This window comes from Pithys albifrons, chromosome 1 (genome assembly GCF_047495875.1).
Source record: "Pithys albifrons albifrons isolate INPA30051 chromosome 1, PitAlb_v1, whole genome shotgun sequence".
Classification (NCBI taxonomy): Eukaryota; Metazoa; Chordata; class Aves; order Passeriformes; family Thamnophilidae; genus Pithys; species Pithys albifrons.
In genome coordinates, this window is record NC_092458.1 from 113,128,002 (window position 1) to 113,148,428 (window position 20,427).

Here is a 20,427-nt window from a genome sequence, read left to right on the forward strand (position 1 = left end):
CCCCCAGCTCCCTCAGCCTCTCCCCACAGCACTTGTGCTCCAGTCCCTTCTCCAGCCTCGCTGCTCTTCTCTGGCCCTGCTCCAGCCCCTCAATCTCTTTCCTGAACTGAGGGGCCCAGAACTGAACACAACACTCAAGGTGTGGCCTCCCCAAGGCAGAGTCCAGGGGAAGGGTCACTGCCCTGGGCCTGCTGGCCACGCTAGTTTGGATCCAGGCCAGGATCCCCTTGGCCTTCTTGGCCACCTGGGCACACTGTTGGCTCCTGTTGAGCTCCCTATCCCTCAGTCCCCCCCAGGTCCCTTTCTGCCTGGCTGCTCTCCAGCCACTCTGTGCCCAGCCTGGAGCACTGCATGGGGTGGTTGTGGCCAAAGTGCAGGACCCGGCCCTTGGCCTTGCTGAACTTCATCCCATTGGAATCAGCTTTGTGTGAAAGCTCCCTGGAGAAAACGGAAGACAGTTCCATGTGGTTTCTCAACAATCTCATCATTACAATTATTTTCAGAGTAGCCCAGGCATGATGAACACTGTGGTGTTGTTTATGTACCTGTAACATTTTGTGGCAAGGTCTGACTTGTGAAATATTTTGATTGCTCCTTCTCGTGGATTTGTGTTTGTACAAGCCAGTGGGTGTCCTGCCTCTCTCAGAGAAGCAGCTTTGGGAGGAACCTTGGTACTGAAGAGAGAGAGTCCTCTTCCAGAGTATGTAGAGTTCACAGTTACTTTGCTCAAGACCTGTAAAAGCAACTTGACCAAGGAAAGCTCTTGTGTGCAACATCAGATCACTGTTATTGGAGAAAGCTGGTCACAGCCCAGTAGTCACATCTATGTGTGGTTAACCCTCCTGACACTCCCCCCAAAAAATGCTCTGAAACTCCTCTTTCCTGCAAAAGGCCACTTCTATCTTACAGTGCCCAATACTTTCTTTACACACAAAGTTACCTGGCCAGTTTAAGGTAGCTCTGGAGTGGCATGTAGAAGTGGTGACTGCAAAACTTGTCTCATGTTGCAGGTGAACTGGTGCTGCACACCTGAAAAAGGTCAGGAAGGCAATCCCCTGTATTATATACCAGCACAAAGACCTGAATAATTCTGGCTGACTGTTTCAGGATATAAATGTTGGAGTTTCACAAAAATTTTAAATATTCAAAGAGCTAGTTTTGCTAATTTTCCATTTCAGTGGAAATGGAGTGTTCTGAGAATATTCACATTGAAGCCACCCACTGGAACTTTTACAATGTGCTTTAAAAGAATAATGGGATTGATGAGAAGTCATTACCACTGGTATTTATTTTCCCATTCCATTTAAAACTTCTTTTTCAGTAGCCAAGATCACTTTTTTTTTACAGCACTGATGCTTGATCCTGCTGTTGCTCTCAGGGCTCTTTTATTTTTACAGGATTCACTCATCATCTCAGTTGTCCTCTAAGCAAGCCACTGTTGGGATGTGATGATTTTAAGATCACAAAACTCTCTATATGTCCTTGACATGACCCAGACATCCATACCCGGTATGAAAAGGATTTTAATTTTACGCCAGCAATAAAAATTGGTAACTGGAACACTTATAATTTAAGACCACATAATAACCAGGCTCGTTATTTTCCAGTGCCAGCATTCTGCAGGTGTTCTGAAAGATGGTGCAGACACAAACCATTACTTCTCTCCTGAAGCACAAGGCTCCTCTCAGGCTCTCCATCAGCCTCTGGCCTCCTGCTCCCCTGTTGAAAAGTCATGGGTCATTAGGGTTGTGCAGCTGTACAAATAATCTACATCACCCCTCGCTTCTTGGTTTGGTCCATTTGCTGCTGCAGACACATTTCCATTGGGAAAAATAAAGATGGCCTGAGGACAGACACCATCAGTAAAAGAAAATCATGAAAATACCTTCAGATTTCTATGGGGAGATGGGAGATCTTTTATTTCAGAGCAAGGTGGTGCCAGCTGATGGGTGCTACCCAGATCTGACTTCAGGGAATTAAGACCTGCTTTTTTTCTTTTTTTTTTTTCTTTTTGAGACTGAAATTCTTACTGTCTGGTAAACTTGTAGAATCACTGCTTATAAAATCTTCAATACTTTTCCAGCTACTTGGGTTCAAGAGATGTGGGGGAGTTCTTCCAAACAGCTGTTTGTATAATTAAAACAGTTTTCTTAAAAGAATTAGCTTGCAACTACTTATTTATAAGCTAGATAAACAAACGGCAACTTCTTACACATAGTGTACAGAAAGTACCAGCACTGAGCAAACAACACTGACTCCAAGAAATGAGGGGAAGGCTTGCATTTTTAATACACACAACTCATTCCTGAGGGTTTGATCAAATAAACTGCAGTGACTGAGATAAGGGACAGAACATAACTGAAATGAGGAGATTGTGATGCTCAGGCTTTCTGCACGATTTAAAAGATAAGAGTATTCAGAGACTGTAAGATCAGTTTTGGCCCCTTTCTGACACAGTAATTGTTGCAGATGCACTTTAAAACTTCTGTGTAAACTGGAGTTCTGGATGGTCTGATGGAAAGGATAGCTGCCTAAGCTCCCTTGAAATTCATGGCACAGGGGTTTTCCCAAGGTTTTCAGACTACCAAAACATCAACATGCCAGGATCATTACATGTCAGGGATGAAATGTTAATTTAAAACAGCATGTAGTGTAGTTCTGTAAACTTCTCAAGGCCTCAGAGATCTTAGAGGGCAGCCACCTCCTTGCTTCTTGTCAATCTTACTAGGATTTGTCCAGGAACACAAATTAGGGATGAGAAGAGATGAGAATATTTAAGATTTAGTCTCTCCAACCATAATACAAGTAGATGTAGTTGCCAAGCTGCTCTTCCTATGTGAAAAGTCACAGCAGTCAGGCAGTTGGGTTCCTTGTGACTGGTAAAAGGGAAACATAGTTGTTTCCAAAAGGGGTAAAAAAAGACCTTAGGAACTACTGACCCATCAGCCTCACCTCTAGGATCACAGAACAGATCCTCCTGGAAGGTATGTCAAGGTGTATGGATGGCACAGAAGTGATTAGAGACAGCCAGCATGGATTCACCAAGGGCAAATCACACCTGCTTACTTGGAGGCCTTCTATGATGGAGTGACTGCATTGGTGGATAAGGAAAGTGTATCTGATGTCATCTACCTTGACTTCTATAAGGCCTTTGACACAGTCCCACACAAAATTGGAAAGAGATGGATTTGATGGATGGACTCTTTGATGGATAAGGAATTACTTGGATGGCACCATCTAAAGAGCTGCAGTCAACAGCTTGCTGTCCAAATGGAAATAAGTAAAAATTATGTCCCTCAAAGGTCTTTGTAAGACTTACTGTTCAGTGTCTTCATTAATGACACACAGTGGGACCCAGTGCACCCTCAGCAGGTTTGTAGGCAACACCAAGGTGAGTGGTGCCACGGATTCACTGGAGCAAAGGGATGCCATCCAGAGGGACCCTGACAGGCTTGAGGAGTGTGCCCCTGAGAACCTCACAAGGTTCAACACAACCAAGTGCAAGGTGCTACACCTGAGTCTGGGCAACCCCTGGTATCTACAGTGGGACATGAATGCACTGAGAGCCCCAAGGAGGACTTTGGGAACTGGATGATCTTAGAGGTCCCTTCCAACCCAAACCATTTTATGATTTTATGATTTTATGGTGGTAGATGAAGACTGGACACAAGCCAGCCATCTGTGCTCACAGCCCAGAACGCCAACCACACCCTGGGCTGCATCAGAAGAGTAACCAGCAGGTCAAGGGAGTCGAATTTCCCTCTACTCCATTCTCTTGAGACCCCACACAGAGTACTGTGTTCAACTCTGGGGCCACCAGCACAAAGACATGGACCTGTCAGAGCAGGTCCAGAGACCCCACACAGGGTACTGTGTTCAACTCTGGGGCCACCAGCACAAAGACATGGACCTGTCACAGAAGGTCCAGAAGAGGGAGACAAAAATGGTCAGAGCGGTTGGACACCTCTTCTATGAAGACAGGTTGAGAGAGTCGGGGTTCATCAGCCTGGAGAAGAGGAGGCTCCAGGGAGACCTTATAGCAGCCTCCCAGTACCTGAAGGGGCCCTACAAGAGAGCTGGAGAGAGACTTTTTATCCTCAATAGAGAGGGACATTGACTTCCAACTAAAAGAGGGTAATTTTAGATTAGATACAATGAAGAAATTCTTTACTATCTGGGGGAGACACTGGAACAGGTTGTCCAAAGAAGCCACAGATGTCCTATCACTGGAAGTGTTCAAGGTCCAGTTGGAAAGGGCATTAAGCAACCTGATATAGTGAAAGATGTCCCTGTCCATGGCAGAGGGTTGGAACTGGATGGTCTTTCAGCTACTTCCTGGACAAAATTCTGTGATACCATGACAGTATTCCCTGCAAGCTAATCCTTCTCTGCCAGGAAGACTCAGGACTAGGATTTCCATAACTACAGTCATCACTAGAGGAGTGTGGGAGATTCTTCTCACCTTTTCACCAATTCACCTTCTCATATGATCAGATGTCATCAGATCTATGGAGATTATTCTTCCTCTCCCCTGAGCATTCCTGGTGGGTGAACTGATCTGCCAAAGGAGTATTACAGAAATCAATCTAACACTTTTTATAGAGAACTGCAGTGATGTTAATACACCTTGTGTTCAAAACAGTACTACCAGTATCAGCACCTGAGGCCAGACAGTTTCCTAAATTCCCAGAGTAACAACAAAGATGTCATTTCAGAGGCTGACAATGTCCATAACACAACGGGGCACCAAGTTGTTTCTAGGCATAATACTGGACCCTGAAATGTTTCCATCATCTTCCTTCACATGATTATTTTGGCAGCTAAATAAATGACTGCATAATACCCAAAGAAAAAAAGAATGCTGGGCTTCCAAATGGTGTGAAGCACTCACTTCTGAATTCTGCTATTCCTGAGACAACATCCCAACCAAGGTGAATGAAATGGTTTTTAGTGAAAAGGGCGACCTTCAAAGCTTGTGTCCATCCACAGTGCTAATTCTTTTCCCACTGCTGTTCCTGCTCTCTTCAGTGTCTGGAAACAATTCCCAGAACGGAGTGATAGCAGTAGCATGGCATGAAGGTCTGCAGCTGCCTTCTCACTGAGACTGTCCCCTTTTTGCTTGTTTAAAGCAAAAAGGCCACTCATTATGCAGAGATGTGGTGCTGGAAGCAGAGCACCAGCAAGGCCAGAGCACTGCTTATGATACAGTGGAGCTGGTACTCCGGCTTCAAGCTCTACAGGGTCATAGCTCAGCTGCAAGGAAATGCAACTGCATCAAAACAAAACACAGCTGTGGACAGGGGGAAAACACATCATGCTCTCATCACAATAAAAGCTACTTTGACCCACTTTCAAAACAATACATCAATCTCACCTGCAACTCTCATCACACAATGAACAGAACTAAATATTGAACAAAGCAGCTCATAATTGTCTTTCTCCATTCAGCCCTTATCAAAGTTAACACCTAACCAGTCCTTCTCCTACAGTGTCTGAAAGGATGTAACTTTTCTTTCTCACTCAGGGCCCGACCAGCTGGAGGCAGCCTGTAAGAACAAGTCCTCCTCCCAGCATGGGGAGGCACAGAAAAGGCTCTAAGTATGGAGACAATTTTGATCCAGAGAACTGAGGAGGCAGAGACCAAGAGGTAAGCACACAGGCCTCCCTTTGCACATGAAACAGGGCAGGAGGTACAAAGGCATCCTCACTTGTAGTTCAGGGCTGCAAGGAGGGCTCCAGGGACAGTAGGGATGTGGCTGCCTTCCAGTGCAGAATGGAGGGCACTGGAAAACTGTGCCCTGGCCTCATTTTCCTGGCACATTCCCAGAGCCTCTGAGATCCCTCTGTTCATGGGAGTCTGTCTCTTACAAAAGCCTCTGCTCCCCTGATGAAACAAAACAACTGAAACAGTCCATGGCTGATGGCTGCAAAAGTTCACAGAGTCTTGCTTGTTGCTCTGTATCTTCACTGCAGTCACCTCATGATATCCAGACCATCAACATGACATGTCCACAACTTCAAACCACAAGGGACATCCTCGTTGGGAAATCATTCTGAGAAGAGAGAAGATTGAAGTCAACGGGAAATCACCCATGGAATAAAGAGACAGACAACGTTTTGACGGAGACACAACAAAACAGCAACAGCTTTGTCCACTCACAATCCCTTCCTCTCTTACATATGCCACTTAACCTCAGGCCTGACAGCCAAGCTGATCTAGTGACAAGGTCTCCCTCATGGAACAGACTTCAGTCAGATCTCCTTCCCCACCAAGCACGAACTCATCAATCCCCACTAGCCTGGACTGTGGCAGATGTTTTGCACTTGTTGGTAGCCTGGGTGAGGAATGCCTTTGGCATAGATGACCCCTGCACAAGCCCATGGGCACACACCCACAGGAGTCTGTCATCTTGCCCCTTTCAGAAAGACATCTCATACACCATACCTTGCTACCAGCCCTGTCCCAGTCTGAAGAAAAAGAGCCTCTCAGCTCTTCCTTAGCAAGGATCAATGCCAAAGCAAATCCTGTAAGCCTTACCACAATCCTTCTCAGCTCCAGAAAAACTCCCACTATTGTGGATCACCAGGCTACAGAAGCCAAAGATATCCCTTACCTCCCTAGTCCCAGGCACACCTGGCTTTCCCCTCCATTATGAAGTCCTGTGTAAGAGCTATTCTCCATTCTGGCCTCCTACACCCACAGTGACTTCCCCCTTTCCATGGTGAGTCACACCCAGACTCCAAGCTCTACCCTCTTGGAAAACCCCCTTGGCCCATCAACCCTGCTTAGTAACCCCTGCCCGGTGACTCTCCGCTCAGCCTATTTGGACCAGGACCACCAGACATGGCCTCACTGTTTTCTTGGGGTCCTTTTTCCTCTTCTTGTCAGAGGCATTGAGGTAGGCCTGTTCCCTGGCCCTGTACGAGGGGCCCCGGCTCAGCTCCCTCTCGCTGTACGGGGGCAGGCTGTCCTCCTCCTCATCCTCCTCTTGAGACGACGGCGGCTGCTGCGGCTGCTGCTGTGACTTCTCGGCTTTGTAGGTGGAGGGCGGTGACCAGGCATAGTATGTTCCCCCTCCTCTCTGGCTGGGCTGCGAGCTCAGCTTCGAGGGGGTGGCACAATGGTCACCGCTCTCATCGTAGCTCCGGGATTTCCTCTCCAAGACGCTGCTGAGGTAGGAGTGGTCATATTTCTGGCTCCCTCCGGGTGTCCGGCTCACCAGCCTGGGAAGGTGCTTCTCCTCATGGGCCCGTCTGCGGGGTGGGCTGTACGACCAGCCCCGATCAGAGTCCGTCAGGGGCTCCCGGTTGCCTCTGCTGCGTTTGGAGTAGTACTCCTCCATGGAGCTGTCCTGGTGGGGCAGCCCCCCGCTGCGGCCGCTGTGCGACTCGGACCTCTCGAAGCGCCGCGTCTCCTGGCTGTCTGCCCGCCGGGGCCGCTGGCTGTAGGACTCTGCAAAGGCTGCCAGCTCGTCCATGGACACAGCCGGCACTCCCACCGAGAAACTCTTACGGGACAGCATCTCGGACTTGGATCTCTGCTGGCTGGAGGAGGGAAGAGGTAGAGTTAGAGGGCAGGACACAGCTGTGCTCATTGCCTCAGCCGCCTGCACAGACAATGGAGGGAAACAGGCACTTCTGGATCATCTGAATTGTTGTCATCACCTTCTGTAGGAAGAGATGTATCACATCCTTGAAACCCTGGGTTCTCTCTGCTGACTGTAATGGAAACTTCGTGCAGATAGCTCAGGCTCTGTATGTCTAATGTACCCGAGATTAACCCCCGAGTGCACCTCCCTTGACCTCCAGCAGGCAGGGCTGGACTTGCTTCTTCTTGGCCCGAGCTTGTAAACATATTTCCTGCTGGGAAAACCCAAGAAGCTCATAGCAGGGCAATTTTAAAGCAGTAAACTGCCACAACAGCCCAGTACTGAAGGAAATCCCTGCCATCACTTTTGGGAGACTGGAATGCTGGTACGTGCAGGAAGGATGTGCTATCTCTATTGTAGGTACCAGAGTGCCAGTCCTTTAAGTCTTGCTGCACCAAAGCACCAGGGTGTGACTACTAATAAAGCAAGTGCTGGAGGAATCAGGTGCAAATCTGAAGAGACAGATTTGTACCTACCTTCCCACTTTGGGAAGGATGGCTTGGTTCCCTATTAATCTCACTTTTATATCCCATTGTGAATGGGGCTGGTACCTAGCTTTACCCACCTGGGTAGGCAGCAGGCTTGCAGGAATCAGATTCATTCTGACCTCATCTAATGACATGTCCAGATTTCCTATTTCTAACCCCTCTCTCCTGCCAAGCAGAACCAGAGCAGCAGGAAATGGAGAAGAGCTACCAGTCCATCTGTCCCTTCTCCTTTCTTTACCACTTTGCCAGATATAGCTGCCTCCCAACATGGCAATTCCTCACCTGTGCCAGTAACTGTCCCGCTCATCTCTGTACTCAGAAACAGCCTGTGACCTGGAGGTGCTGCCCCCACCGATGACTCCCGCCCAGTATTCCGCGTCCCCATCCAGGTCCCCCGCGGGAGGCAGCGGCTTCCTCCGTGCCTGGCGGTAGGGCTGGCGGTAGTTCAGGTCCTCCTCATGCAAGGAGCTCAGTTCAGACACGGTGTTGTTATCTGCAGGGAGGGTTGCAGAAAGGAAATGAGATGGGCATCACCTGGCAGCATGTGTGAGAGGGGAGCAGAGGAACAGGCTGTGTTGTGCCCAGCTGCAGCTTTCTCAGCAGAAAAGCTGAGCTGCCCTCTGTTAGAAAACAATCAAAATGGAATCCAAGGCCTCCAAACCCTTGAATGATCCTGCCCAGGACTGCTGGGGCTCCCTCTGGACACAAGAGCTGCTGTTACACCTAAAGATCTTCCAAACCTGTAGCTGACAGCCAGGGATATCCTAAGGGTATCACAAATGGCATGAGGTTCCTGTGTTGCAGAAATCCCCCTCAGCCCTGCTTCAGTAACACGTGTGAGCTCTGTGCCTTGGGAGGTGGGCACTGAGCGTGGTGGGACATCATCACATCACAGCAGTTGTGCCACCTCCCCTTTTCCTGGTGTGAGACAGGCTGGCTCTGGATTTGGCCTGACTTGCCCAGCTAAAACAAAAGCAACCCCCTCAAAAAAAGAGTAAGAGAAAAGTATTAGTCTGTCTGAATCACTGTCAGTCTCTACTCCATCAAACACACTGACATCTGGAGGCCTGACATACCAATCTGCAGAGGTCTTTTTATAGTAAATTTTGTGGGTGGAGAAGACAGTGTGCTCAGCAATGACTGTTTTAGTTAGAAGTATATATAATTTGTTCGTTATGCCTAATCTGTACAGAGCTTTGATGTGGTGTCAATCCCTAAAGCCCTCACCTTCACTGATTTGCAGGGTCCCACATTGTCTGGTTTAAATGAGCCTCTACCAGTACTTAACATGGGTTAGCTCTGTGTGCTGCCCAGAGGAACTGAGCCCCCAACCTGCTGCTATCCTCTGCACACAACAGCCACAGCACAAAGGGCAGTACTGAAAACCCTCCTCACACGCACACCTTGTCCTACCACTGCATTTCTGCCTCTGAATGTGGAAAGATCCTCACTGAGATTGGTATTCTGACACCCATGAGCACAGCCTCAGCCCTTATCTAGGGGAATATAGCTTGCAAGAGGTTGCGTGAAGACTGTGAGCAGTTCCACACACTGCACCATGTCTCTGTTCACCACACTCCTACCCTTCACCTGTTCCGACTGCCAAGCTGTCAATACTGATGCATGTACCACCTGTGATCTCATGGTGACCAGTGTCAGAAAATCTGAGGATCTTCTGCCTTCTTGAATGCTTCCTGTAGTCCCTGCTCCTTCTGCAGGGCAACAGCCACTCCAAACAAACTTCTGCATCCTTCAAACCACACGGTGGTCACTGCAGCCCACAAAACTTGCTCTCAATAAAACCATTGCTCTCCTATTTTGTCATGCTGTGAATTTACAGACACCATGCTGTAAAATGTATAGAAATTGTGAAAACAATATCTCAGCTATCATCACACCACAGGCTGCAGAAGGCATGAGTAGGGACTTGGCTTTTCAGATGTTGATGATCCAAAAGTTTAATTATCTGAGTGCACAGTTTTCATGATCTTTTTGGTATCCCTCATTTTGTCTGTTCTAATTAAGAATGATTAGGTAAGCACCAGATCTTTAAAATCAGAATGTACCTGTAGATACCTAAAATCTAGATTTATCTGCCACATTTACCATATCCCAGACATCACATCCTACAGGCTGACCCTGAGGCAAAGCCAGCCAACTCTGAACTATGAACCTACAGTCTTTTTCTGGTCAGTGGGTAAAAAAAAAATCAAGCCATGCTTGTTTCTTACATCGTTCTCGCATCCTCCTGGATGGGTCAAATTGAGCCAGTTCTTTCTCAACATAGTACAGCACCTTCATGGAGTCCCTGTCCTTGTCGGTCTGGATCCTGTACCCTTTGCGCACTGCTAAGGAGACAAAAAAAAAAGCACGAGAGGGAAGCACATTTAAGAATAAGACTTTCCAACAACATTGCTGCTACAGTTGAGCTCTGTCTGCAGGCAGGTAGGCTGCGTCACAACAGACTGAGTCAGTCCCTGCTTCAGAAGAAATTCATCTAAAATGTGGGATGTGAAGTTGTAGCAGTTGCACCCTTTTGAAAGTCTGCACTAACAGCAAAAACGGTTTGGAAATGCCTGATTTCTACAGCCTGATGCATCAAGTAGTGTCACTGCCACTGTGATTCCAACTCCCACAGATGATGGCAGAGAGGAAAGCAGAACTCTGTTCTCCTGCCTCAGCACTACGGAAAGGATTCGTCATGGTACGGGAGAAGCAGTCCCAGAAGATGAGGCTTCCTCTATGCAGCGGGGGCTGTAAGCTCCCAGTCTGCAGGAGAAGCAGGTGGCTGAGCATTTGGGAGCTGTCACTCTGCAGGACCACTCCACCCTCCCATCCCCTTGAATTCTGCTCACTCAGGTTGTGGCAGTAGAGCCTCCAGAGAATACAGTAGGAAACACCAAATCCCACAGAGGACATCACACTGCTTTGAGATTTATACCCAATCCTAAGATGAGGCCAGTCAGGTCACTGGTAGCTGTGAAACTGCCTGCTCTGGCATTCCTCACATGCTTCACTTTACAGAAAAGGTATGCCTTACACACACATTAAATGCTTGACTCCTGGGATTACTCCATTTACAAGAGAAGTCTGGACAGCTTTTTTAGCTTTTCCACATTCCTGTGTATAGAAAAATCCCTAAACACCTGGAGCCACAGCAGCTCTAACTCTAGCAGGCTGGCTCGATGCACACCTTACCTGCGAACAACAGCTATGAACAGCCTGACTACCTAAAGACAGGTCTACAGTCAGCAAGCATTGAACCCCACCTGTCTGGGCTCTGAAGTAAGTAAGGCTTTTACAGCAGATTATTTAAGACGGATCTCAGCCTGGGGCTATTTCAGGCTTGACAGAAACTCAGGTCTAGGTACAAAAGAGGACTACAACCCTCAAATTCAGTCTCATTACAGGACTGGTGAAAGGACTTGAGCACAAGTAAAGGCTGAGGGAGCTGGGGGTGTTTAGCCTGGAGAAGAGGAGGCTCAGGGGAGATCTTATCACTCTCTACAACTACCTGAAAGGATATTGTAGCCAAGTGGGGATCGGTCTCTTCTCTCAGGCAACCAACAGTAGGACAAGAGGGCATGGGCTTAAGCTCTGCCAGGGGAGGTTTAGGCTGGATATTAGGAAGAAGTTCTCTACAGAGAGAGCGATCAGGCATTGGAATGGCCTGCCCAGGGAGGAAGTGGATTCTTCAACCCTGGAGGTTTTTAAGGTGAGACTGGACATGGCACTGAGTGCCATGATCTGGTAATCAAAGTGGGGTTGGATTAAGGGATTAAGGTTGGACTTGATGATCTCGGAGGTCTCTTCCAACCCAACTGATTCTGTGATTCTATGATTCTATGACTGTCATAAAGACAATTCACTTAACACTACAAAATGGAATCTGTCTGCCTTGCATGGGGTTAATATGTTCCCTTGTGTGAACAATGCAGTGGTGCATGAGTGCTTCCCTGGTGGAACAACTTAAATACTTGGACAATGGTTTTGAGTCAACCTGTTCTTTCTGTTTTATCCCTCACCACAGTGTATCAAGCTACTAACATATGGGTTCAGTAGTACGTCTCATACCATGCACTGTGTGGGCTGAGCAAGGACTTGGCACAGGTATTCTTAGGCACCTTCTGTCCTGCACAGCTGTGTCTGTGCATTGTGAAATAACCATGCTCTGCTTCAGAAATGGCTGTGCCATAGAAAAGGGTAGAACCATTCCTGTCATAATCCCACAAATTGCTTCAGGAGAAAAGTGCTTTACTGTGGGTTTTGACTGTGCACACGTACGGTAAGTGACTACATCTTGAAATATTACCTTATGTGTCTACACTGGGGAAAGGTATTGGAGGCAAAAACACAGTCTGGGTCTATGAGGATCCTTCTTTTAATGTGGCTCCAGTTAGCTTAGCTGACAGCATTCTGGAGTTTTGCTGTGCTTTATTATCCCCAGGAGTGTGTGCACAATGGCTGCAAATGCATGCAGTGACATACTGAACCCTGGGAAGGAACCCTGCCTCTGCCTTCCAAAATGAGAGCACAACACGTCTCCCCACGTGAGGCTGCTGCTACAGGCAGGGCACAGAGTGGCTGGAGAGCAGCCAGGCAGAAAGGGACCTGGGGGGACTGAGGGACAGGAAGCTCAACAGGAGCCAACAGTGTGCCCAGGTGGCCAAGAAGGCCAAGGGGATCCTGGCCTGGATCCAAACTAGCGTGGCCAGCAGGCCCAGGGCAGTGACCCTTCCCCTGGACTCTGCCTTGGGGAGGCCACACCTTGAGTGTTGTGTTCAGTTCTGGGCCCCTCAGTTCAGGAAAGAGATTGAGGGGCTGGAGCAGGGCCAGAGAAGAGCAACAAGGCTGGCGAAGGGACTGGAGCACAAGTGCTGTGGGGAGAGGCTGAGGGAGCTGGGGGTGTTTAGCCTGGAGAAGAGGAGGCTCAGAGGGGACCTCAGCACTGTCTAGAACTGCCTGAAGGGAAGTTCTAGCCAGGTGGGGGTTGGTCTCTTCTCCCAAGCACTCAGCAACAGGACAAGGGGGCACAATGGGCTCAAGCTCTGCGAGGGGAAATTGAAGTTGGAGATGAGAAAAAACTTCTTTGCAGAGAGAGTGCTCAGGCATTGGAATGGGCTGCCCAGAGAGGGGGTGGATTCCCCATCCCTGGAGGTTTTGAAACTGAGCTTGGCCATGGCCCTGAGTGCCATGATCTGGTAAAGGCACTGGAGTTGGACCAAGGGTTGGACTTGATGATCTCAGAGGCCTTTTCCAACCCAAACGATTCTATGACAAGGGGCTGCACTGACTGGCCTCAGAAGTGATGGCTCCTGCTGCACTGCACAAGCAGCAAGGCAAATTCTGCACCTCACCATCACAGCTGGCCCTGCCTGGTACCTTGCCAGGAAAGAGATCTCTCACTATTCTTCCTTCTAATGTCTCTCCCAGGAGCTCAGCTAACCTGCCACCTCATTCATACACAGCCCAGCGAACAACCATCAGCTGGAAATGACTCTGACCTACTAATAACCTATGGGGAACTTGGACAGGCAGCTTCCAGACTGTGTCCCCAGAGCCACTACTCACACTGAAGCTGTGCCAAGTATCTATTTGGGCAACATCTATAGCTCCTGGAACTGATGGAGAGTTAGCCAGGCTTCATGCTAGCTTCACACTTCACTTGCTATTGCAGCTGTGTATCAAAAGCCAAATGAATTTCTTGGTTAATTCTGCAAGCATCTAGAAATTAATTTTGGATTTAAATCTGCAAAGAGGACTGTGAACTGCTCATAAAAAGTATTTTCCATTACAGATGAAGCATATTTTGTTCCTATGTTTATTTATTAAATACCTCTCATAATGATATGAAATGCTCAACTTATTAAATCTCTTCATTATTCCTTCATCCGAGAACCAAAGATATTATTGCTTCCTCCTCACAGCCTTCTTCATGTCTAAATTGCCATCATCCTTTAATCAGGTCTGAATAATTTTAGGCCCGTCTTAATTATAAGGAAATAAAGATGCAGAGATGCTGACCACATGTCCAGAACCATTCACTGAAGTCAAAGGGAATAGAACATTCTTCCCCGTGAGACCATATTTTCTTCTCCTGAACAGTTCATAAATTTCTAATGTTTGTGTTTAACTAGACACTATTTTTATTCTTCTGTGGGTGGAACCAAGGCAGCCAAAACTGTAAGCCGTTTCCCTCCCCAGAAAGGACAGCACTACTGTTTTTTTCAGACGAGTATGTTTAGGAAGTAAATGATGTCTCACCCTTATACACTTTCCATGTGAAAGGTCTGGAGTCCAGCTCTAGGACCAAAAGCTTCCCTGTGTGCAGAGTTCAAGGGATATATGCAAGAGTCTCCAGGTAACCACTACATTTAAAATAGAGCATAACTTCTGTGTTGCCAACACTCTTCTAAATAAGCAAGCTAAAAGTTTGGGGATTTTTTTTTCCCAATTCAGCCCTAAGTTTAGGATGGAGTTCTTAGGTTGAAATTAGAGCTTTGTCACATGGCTTTTATGTAACCTGAAACATGATTTTCTAAATATCCTCATGCCTGAGTTTGCTCACTAGATCCCCTCACAGGGGTCATTTATAAGCACAGAATCTACCTAGGGCAAAGGCTGGTGTTCTCAGCCTGGCAGGAAGGATTACAGAATCCTCCACCCTCTGTTCCCTGCAATTCTGACCCTGTTTTTTTGAACAGACTTGACAGAAAGGTTGAAGTCTCAAAGACACGAGGCTGTGTGGATGACACAGAGATCTTAATTACTGCTCCTTCCCTGTTATAAACTCAACCATTACCTGATTTGTTTAGCTTGCTGTCTGGCCAACTAACAAATAAGTAGCTTGGCAAAGCCACATAGTTTTCTCTTCTACAGTCTGTCATTAGGAGATATTCTGGCACTGTGGAGAAACTCCAGAGAAAAGGAACAGGATACAGGCTATAAACCTTCTTTAGCTCCACAGTTCACGGAACACCTTGAACAAGAGGTGCATGACCTAACACTAAGGCTTTATCCACATTCTTGCAAAATAAGTTAATCAAAAATAAAAAAAAAGAACCTCTGTTGTTCTGCCACAGAGGTTAGAATTCTGCCATGATGTTTTTATTTTCAACACACAGTATTTCATGTCAAGTCCTGATGTGAGAGATTGAGTCCAGACACCTGATTTTGATTATGTAATAAATGCATCTTTCTGTGTAAGGATTATGCAAATTTAAGAGCTGTTCTATGTGGCTACCAAACACATCCACAGGTTTTCATTCTGCACTTGTGCTCTGCTCGCAGAGACAAGACTGGGGCTGTGATCTGACTCTTAAAAAAATCCCTGGAGTTCCCACAGCCAACACCACACTACATGCAGTGACATTTTTCACAGGAGAAAAAACATTAAGCACTGTGGTGTCATTCATCATTTTCTGACAAAGGTTTTTGAATCAGACATGTTCTGCTTTGGATCAATGATTGATTTATTTCCTATTTCAAAGTGCTCTATTCCAGAACTCTTTTGATTTCAGTGGCAAAATAAAGTATGAGTGTTAAAGGAAAACACTTTCTATAATTCCAGAAAGGTTAATATACTGACCGGGGCAGCAGAAGGATGTGTAGGGTTGTTCAAAAAGATTAATTAATTGATTATGCTATTAATCTTGTCTTTTCAGATGTATTTTATCAACACATTGTCATGAGCAAATTCAACAATTGATAATTAGTGTGGGGCTTTGAAATCAGACACGTAGCTGGATCAGTGGTTTGTTTGAATTTAGACAGCCACTCTGATCCTGAAATGCACGTGGCTAAGGAGCAGCAGTGACCCTCACTGAGACAGAGTCATCACAATGACAGCCTAAGTCTGTCACTGATTCACAGCTCCTTTCTAGGTAGAAGCCTTTCATCTCTCACATTGCACAAATGCAAAGGCTGAACAAAAATGTGACCTACTGACTTCTGTTAGGCAAAGGATGGGGTCCAGCCCCAAATGCTCTTGGGCAGAAATACCAAGACAGGGGGTTCCTTTGCCCAAAATGCCACAGGGACAGTAAAACATGCTGCAGCAAAAACTGCTGCCAGAGGGCAAGCAGTGCCCTACAGAGGGTAGGAAGAACAGTTTACAAAGAGAAACCAGCTTGGAAGACATCAGTGCTAAGGGAAAATGCCCACTGCCTCTGTTCTCCTGAAATCATCTTCATCCTTTTGTCCTCTGGAAGTAAATGTCTGCAGCAGTAATGAGAGGAGTCCTGTACAGGCACTTGGCCTCCCGTTCCCCACTGGGGTAACTGGGGATCCACAAACTGACACTGTGCTATGGCACCAGGAAAGTTGGACCCTGTGGCCCTAAGGGATGCAAATATCATCAGAGACAGGATCAAAGTGCAGTTTCTCTGTGTTCCTTCTGTTCACACCACTCCATCAGTGACAATCATTCTTCCTTTTCCCAGCCCTGCTCCCAATAAAGAAGACTAAATGTGCCTGGCACTGCAAATTACCATTCTGGCTTCCTCCACCGGAGTCACTTGGGGCTAAGGGAGGTGGGTGTGACTTATCCATCAGCACAGCAGGAGATGGGACACCAGCCACTGGAACACTGGGGATGTAGTATGGACCTGGCATGGTTGGGACTGGAGGAGGGTACCCAGCTTTGGCTGCTTTGCCTGCTACATACACTGGAAAAGAAAAAGAACAAGAGTCAGTGTCACACCAGACCCCACCAACCCATACAGCACGTGGCTGAAACCTGCACATCACCAACACTGGTGACAACCCAGCAGGAGACAACTGGACAAATGAATTAAAAAGGACCAAACTGAAATTTTCTAATCCTCAAAGGGCACTGAGGGCAAGTTTAAAAAATTCACACAGATGAGCACTGTAAGATGCCCAGAAAGACACACTACAGCCACCACTACCACTGCCATGATTCAGTGGCAGTTTAGATTTAAAAACAACTGATGACTCAAGCAGCAGGGATGAGGCTCATGAAACCTGACAGATCTGACTGAGCCTGAGCAGGAACCTTGCTGGGTTGCAAGGATTTTGCACTGTTGTAGAGGGCAGCTGCTTTGCATTGCCAGGAGGAAACCTCCCAGGACTCTCAGCTCTGACCCACAACATTCACTGACACAACAACAACTCTGGAATGGGAGCATGACACTTTGGAGAAGCAGGCACAGCTGCCAAGGCAGGGAGGGCTCAGGGAATTACATTTGTAATTAACTTTGAGCGCTCAACCATTGAGTAATAGGTCAGATGCTTCATTCCCTAAGAACTAGTTCTTTAGCCAAGCGAAGTGCTCAGGGCAAAGGAAGCAGTATTAGCAGATTCTCCTCCTGTTTTGCCAGGGAGCAGAAGCAGTACAGCAGAAGATTTGCACCAGGCTTGCAGAGGGTCACTCACGTGCCCGGGGACAGCAGCAGGACTCTGGACAGCAGGGGCAGCGGACGTAACAGCAGCAACTGTGTGGGCAGCACTGGCACCAGCAGATCCCCACCAGGAGGAAGAACAGGAATGCCCCCAGGATCACCAGGCCCACAAAGACCCACTCTGCAAAGCAAGGGGAGAAAAGAACATACTTACAAGATTGCACACTGCTATAGAAGGGAATGTCAGCAACATCCTCCCAGTGGAGGGCACAGAGACAAAACAGACAGGTGAATAACAGACGTGGACTGGCTCCCTGTGGATCTGGGACTATGTCCTCCTCTGTGTCAAAATGGCATATGACAGTGAGCAATGGAGCTACAGAAACATGGCCTGGCCTGGCAGCACCTCTGGCTGGCTGAGACACAAGCAGCACAGAGGCAGGAGCTCCAGTTCCCCAGCACAGAAACCCTTCACCCCTCAGCAGACCCATACGACTGCCACAGGACAGACGTGCTCCATTAGCATATGGATCCCATCAAAGACTCATTCTTCTTGGCCATGTTCATGCCCTGCTTATGTGTTTGTTCCCTATCCACATTCTGGTTTTAATGGGACAAATGGTGGTGAAAAGCCTGCTATAAATAGCCCAGCAAATGAGCCAGGCCTGCCCCTTCCCAGCTAGGCCCACACATGCAATTATTCTTTTGAATGTGCCGAATGAACATCCTATTCAGGCGCTGCAGCCAGCCAGGAAACTGAACAACCAATTCTTTTCCCCCCACTGAAGCCTCAGATGATGTCTGAGCCAAGCCCCTACAAATGAAAGCACAGAAAAGCTGGTCCACAAAACCAGCATGGGGTTGGAAGGGAAAGGGGAGGGAAGAAATGTTTCTCGACTTTGCTGCTGGGAAATCCGCTGGGGCAGCTCCCAGTTGTGCATCTGAACACTCTGCATTTTGCAGGGGATTGCATGCACAGGGCTGCACCTACTGCCACGTGGGAATTCCACAGACTGAGGGAACATCAGTGAACACATCTGGACCAAGAAATCTCAAGATTCTGAAAATATAGGAAGCCTAGAGTTGGTTTTATTTCAGAGAGATGCACCAACCCATCCAGAAGCCAGATCACTAGAAAGACTCCAGGGGTTATCCATCCACCTTGGAAAAATGGTAAAAATAACCAAGTAAAGATGTGATGGGTCTGCTTTGCACTGGGGGAGGGTTTATCCCCACCCCAGAGAAAAATAGCAGACTCTGTTTCCAAAAGAAGTCCAGAGTTCACTAAGGGGTCACCTGGTACATTATTATTTAAGATGGAGTATTGATGTAAGGATTGCAATGTGCACACAGAATCACACTGGAAAAACAGTGCAGCCCTCACCTGTGTCACTAAGCTGAAAAGTCAAGGAAAAATGTTCCATTTGGACTGATCAAAACAGATTTTTTTCCTAGTTCTTAATAAAACACAAAAATAAGAAGGCGTCATTTTTGATCCCTCCACAGCATTCTGTTTGAGCAAAAGTATGATTCTTTGCTTTGCTTTAGTTTTCCTTAACTCTTTTACAAACCATTTCCCTTTTCTTAATGCCATTTTTAATCTAGAATTTAAATTTTTCTTTTAAAAATGTCAGTCAAAGATCTGGCATCTACAAATCAAAACACTTCATTTCAGAAGTGTGAAATGTTTTCTATTTTTTTGAATATTTTATTTCTTTTTTTGCTGAAACAGATGAATTTCATTTAACTTTGCAGTTAATTTTAGTCCCTGTGGAATAAATTTTTTGCAGAGAACTTACTACATGCTGAGAAAAATTCAGCTAAACAAGTAAGGAAATGGCAGAAGGGAAGGATTCATGAATGGAAAAGCAGGAGCTGAGAGATTACTGACACAGTTCCTCAAGTGCCAGTTCTAGAAACGATCTTGCTTAATATTTTAATTAATTACATTGACACAGAATAGAAGATTGTGTTAATGTATCTTGACAGTAAATGGTAGGGATGCACTGTCAGTAAAGATGAAGACTGGGACATGTGTCCTTGGACCTACAATAAGGAATGAGAAATGCAGCAATACCCTGAATTTCAAGGTATGCAGCAATACTTTCAAGGTCACAGGTTCAAAGATTAAAAACAATTTTCGTTCTGAACAGGACAAAATTAGCTGAAAACAACTGAAAAACAAGAGAAATAGTCCAGTATACTATTCCATCACAGGATAACTGTCAACACTTATGCAATATAGCCACGAAAAATAGCAAAATGTAATCCTATGCCCAATAAGGGAGGAATTCCCCACAGCATTAAAGAAATATTAATGCCATCACACAAGGTCTCCCCTCCATGTAACTTCATCTGAAGTTACTGATGCCATACAGCTCTGGTGATCTTTGTAGAAGAAAAGATGTTTTCAAGGTGGAGCTGATGCAAAGGAAGGACTTGAGGGGAGGAAGGGACTCAAGAGCCTGCCTTGCAGCAGGGGAGCTGAGTTTGTCCATTAAAAAGAAGGTTGAGGGCAGGCATAGCTGCTGCCTGTAAATATGCTAGGAAGATAAATGCAGGAGGAAAAGCAGGTATTAAAGGTCTTACATAAATGGGCACGAACAGGCTATCAGTAATGTGGAGAGAACCTACAAGAAGAACATCAAAAAAGCAATCCAATTGGAAAGAGAAAGGCCAAACACTGAGTACCCTTAAGCTTGCTAAGTTTATGGAAAGGATGAAATTACACTTTGCTGGGGCTGGCAAGCAAGACAGCGAGCCAGACAATCCTTTCCAGCCCTGCACTTCCTCACCTATGCCAACCTGAGCAGGGCAACAAGTGCCTCTTTCTTTTCTCATGTTCTCATCTTGTTCTCTACAACCATCATGGGTACAGAGAAGGTGGCACGACAGAAGTGGCAGCCACAGCTATGCAATGAAGCTCAG

The 20,427-nt window shown here is 46.7% G+C and overlaps 1 protein-coding gene across 6 annotated transcripts in view; it reads right to left on the reverse strand.

Annotated features, from left to right (window-relative positions):
- Nucleotides 1-1,505: 1,505 nt before the first annotated feature.
- ILDR2 (immunoglobulin like domain containing receptor 2) overlaps nt 1,506-20,427 on the reverse strand; it is a 42,024-nt gene continuing 23,102 nt past the window's right edge. For 2 of the 6 annotated variants that reach the window (XM_071563925.1, XM_071563905.1), the window contains 6 exons: nt 17,534-17,680; nt 16,627-16,803; nt 10,369-10,482; nt 8,420-8,630; nt 6,855-7,545; nt 1,506-6,053 (listed from right to left, as the gene is read on the reverse strand). In XM_071563925.1, coding sequence (XP_071420026.1) covers nt 6,018-6,053; nt 6,855-7,545; nt 8,420-8,630; nt 10,369-10,482; nt 16,627-16,803; nt 17,534-17,680 — 1,376 coding nt within the window. In that variant the 3' untranslated portion in view covers nt 1,506-6,017. The other 4 variants (XM_071563915.1, XM_071563896.1, XM_071563932.1 and 1 more) reach the window with 3 other exon arrangements.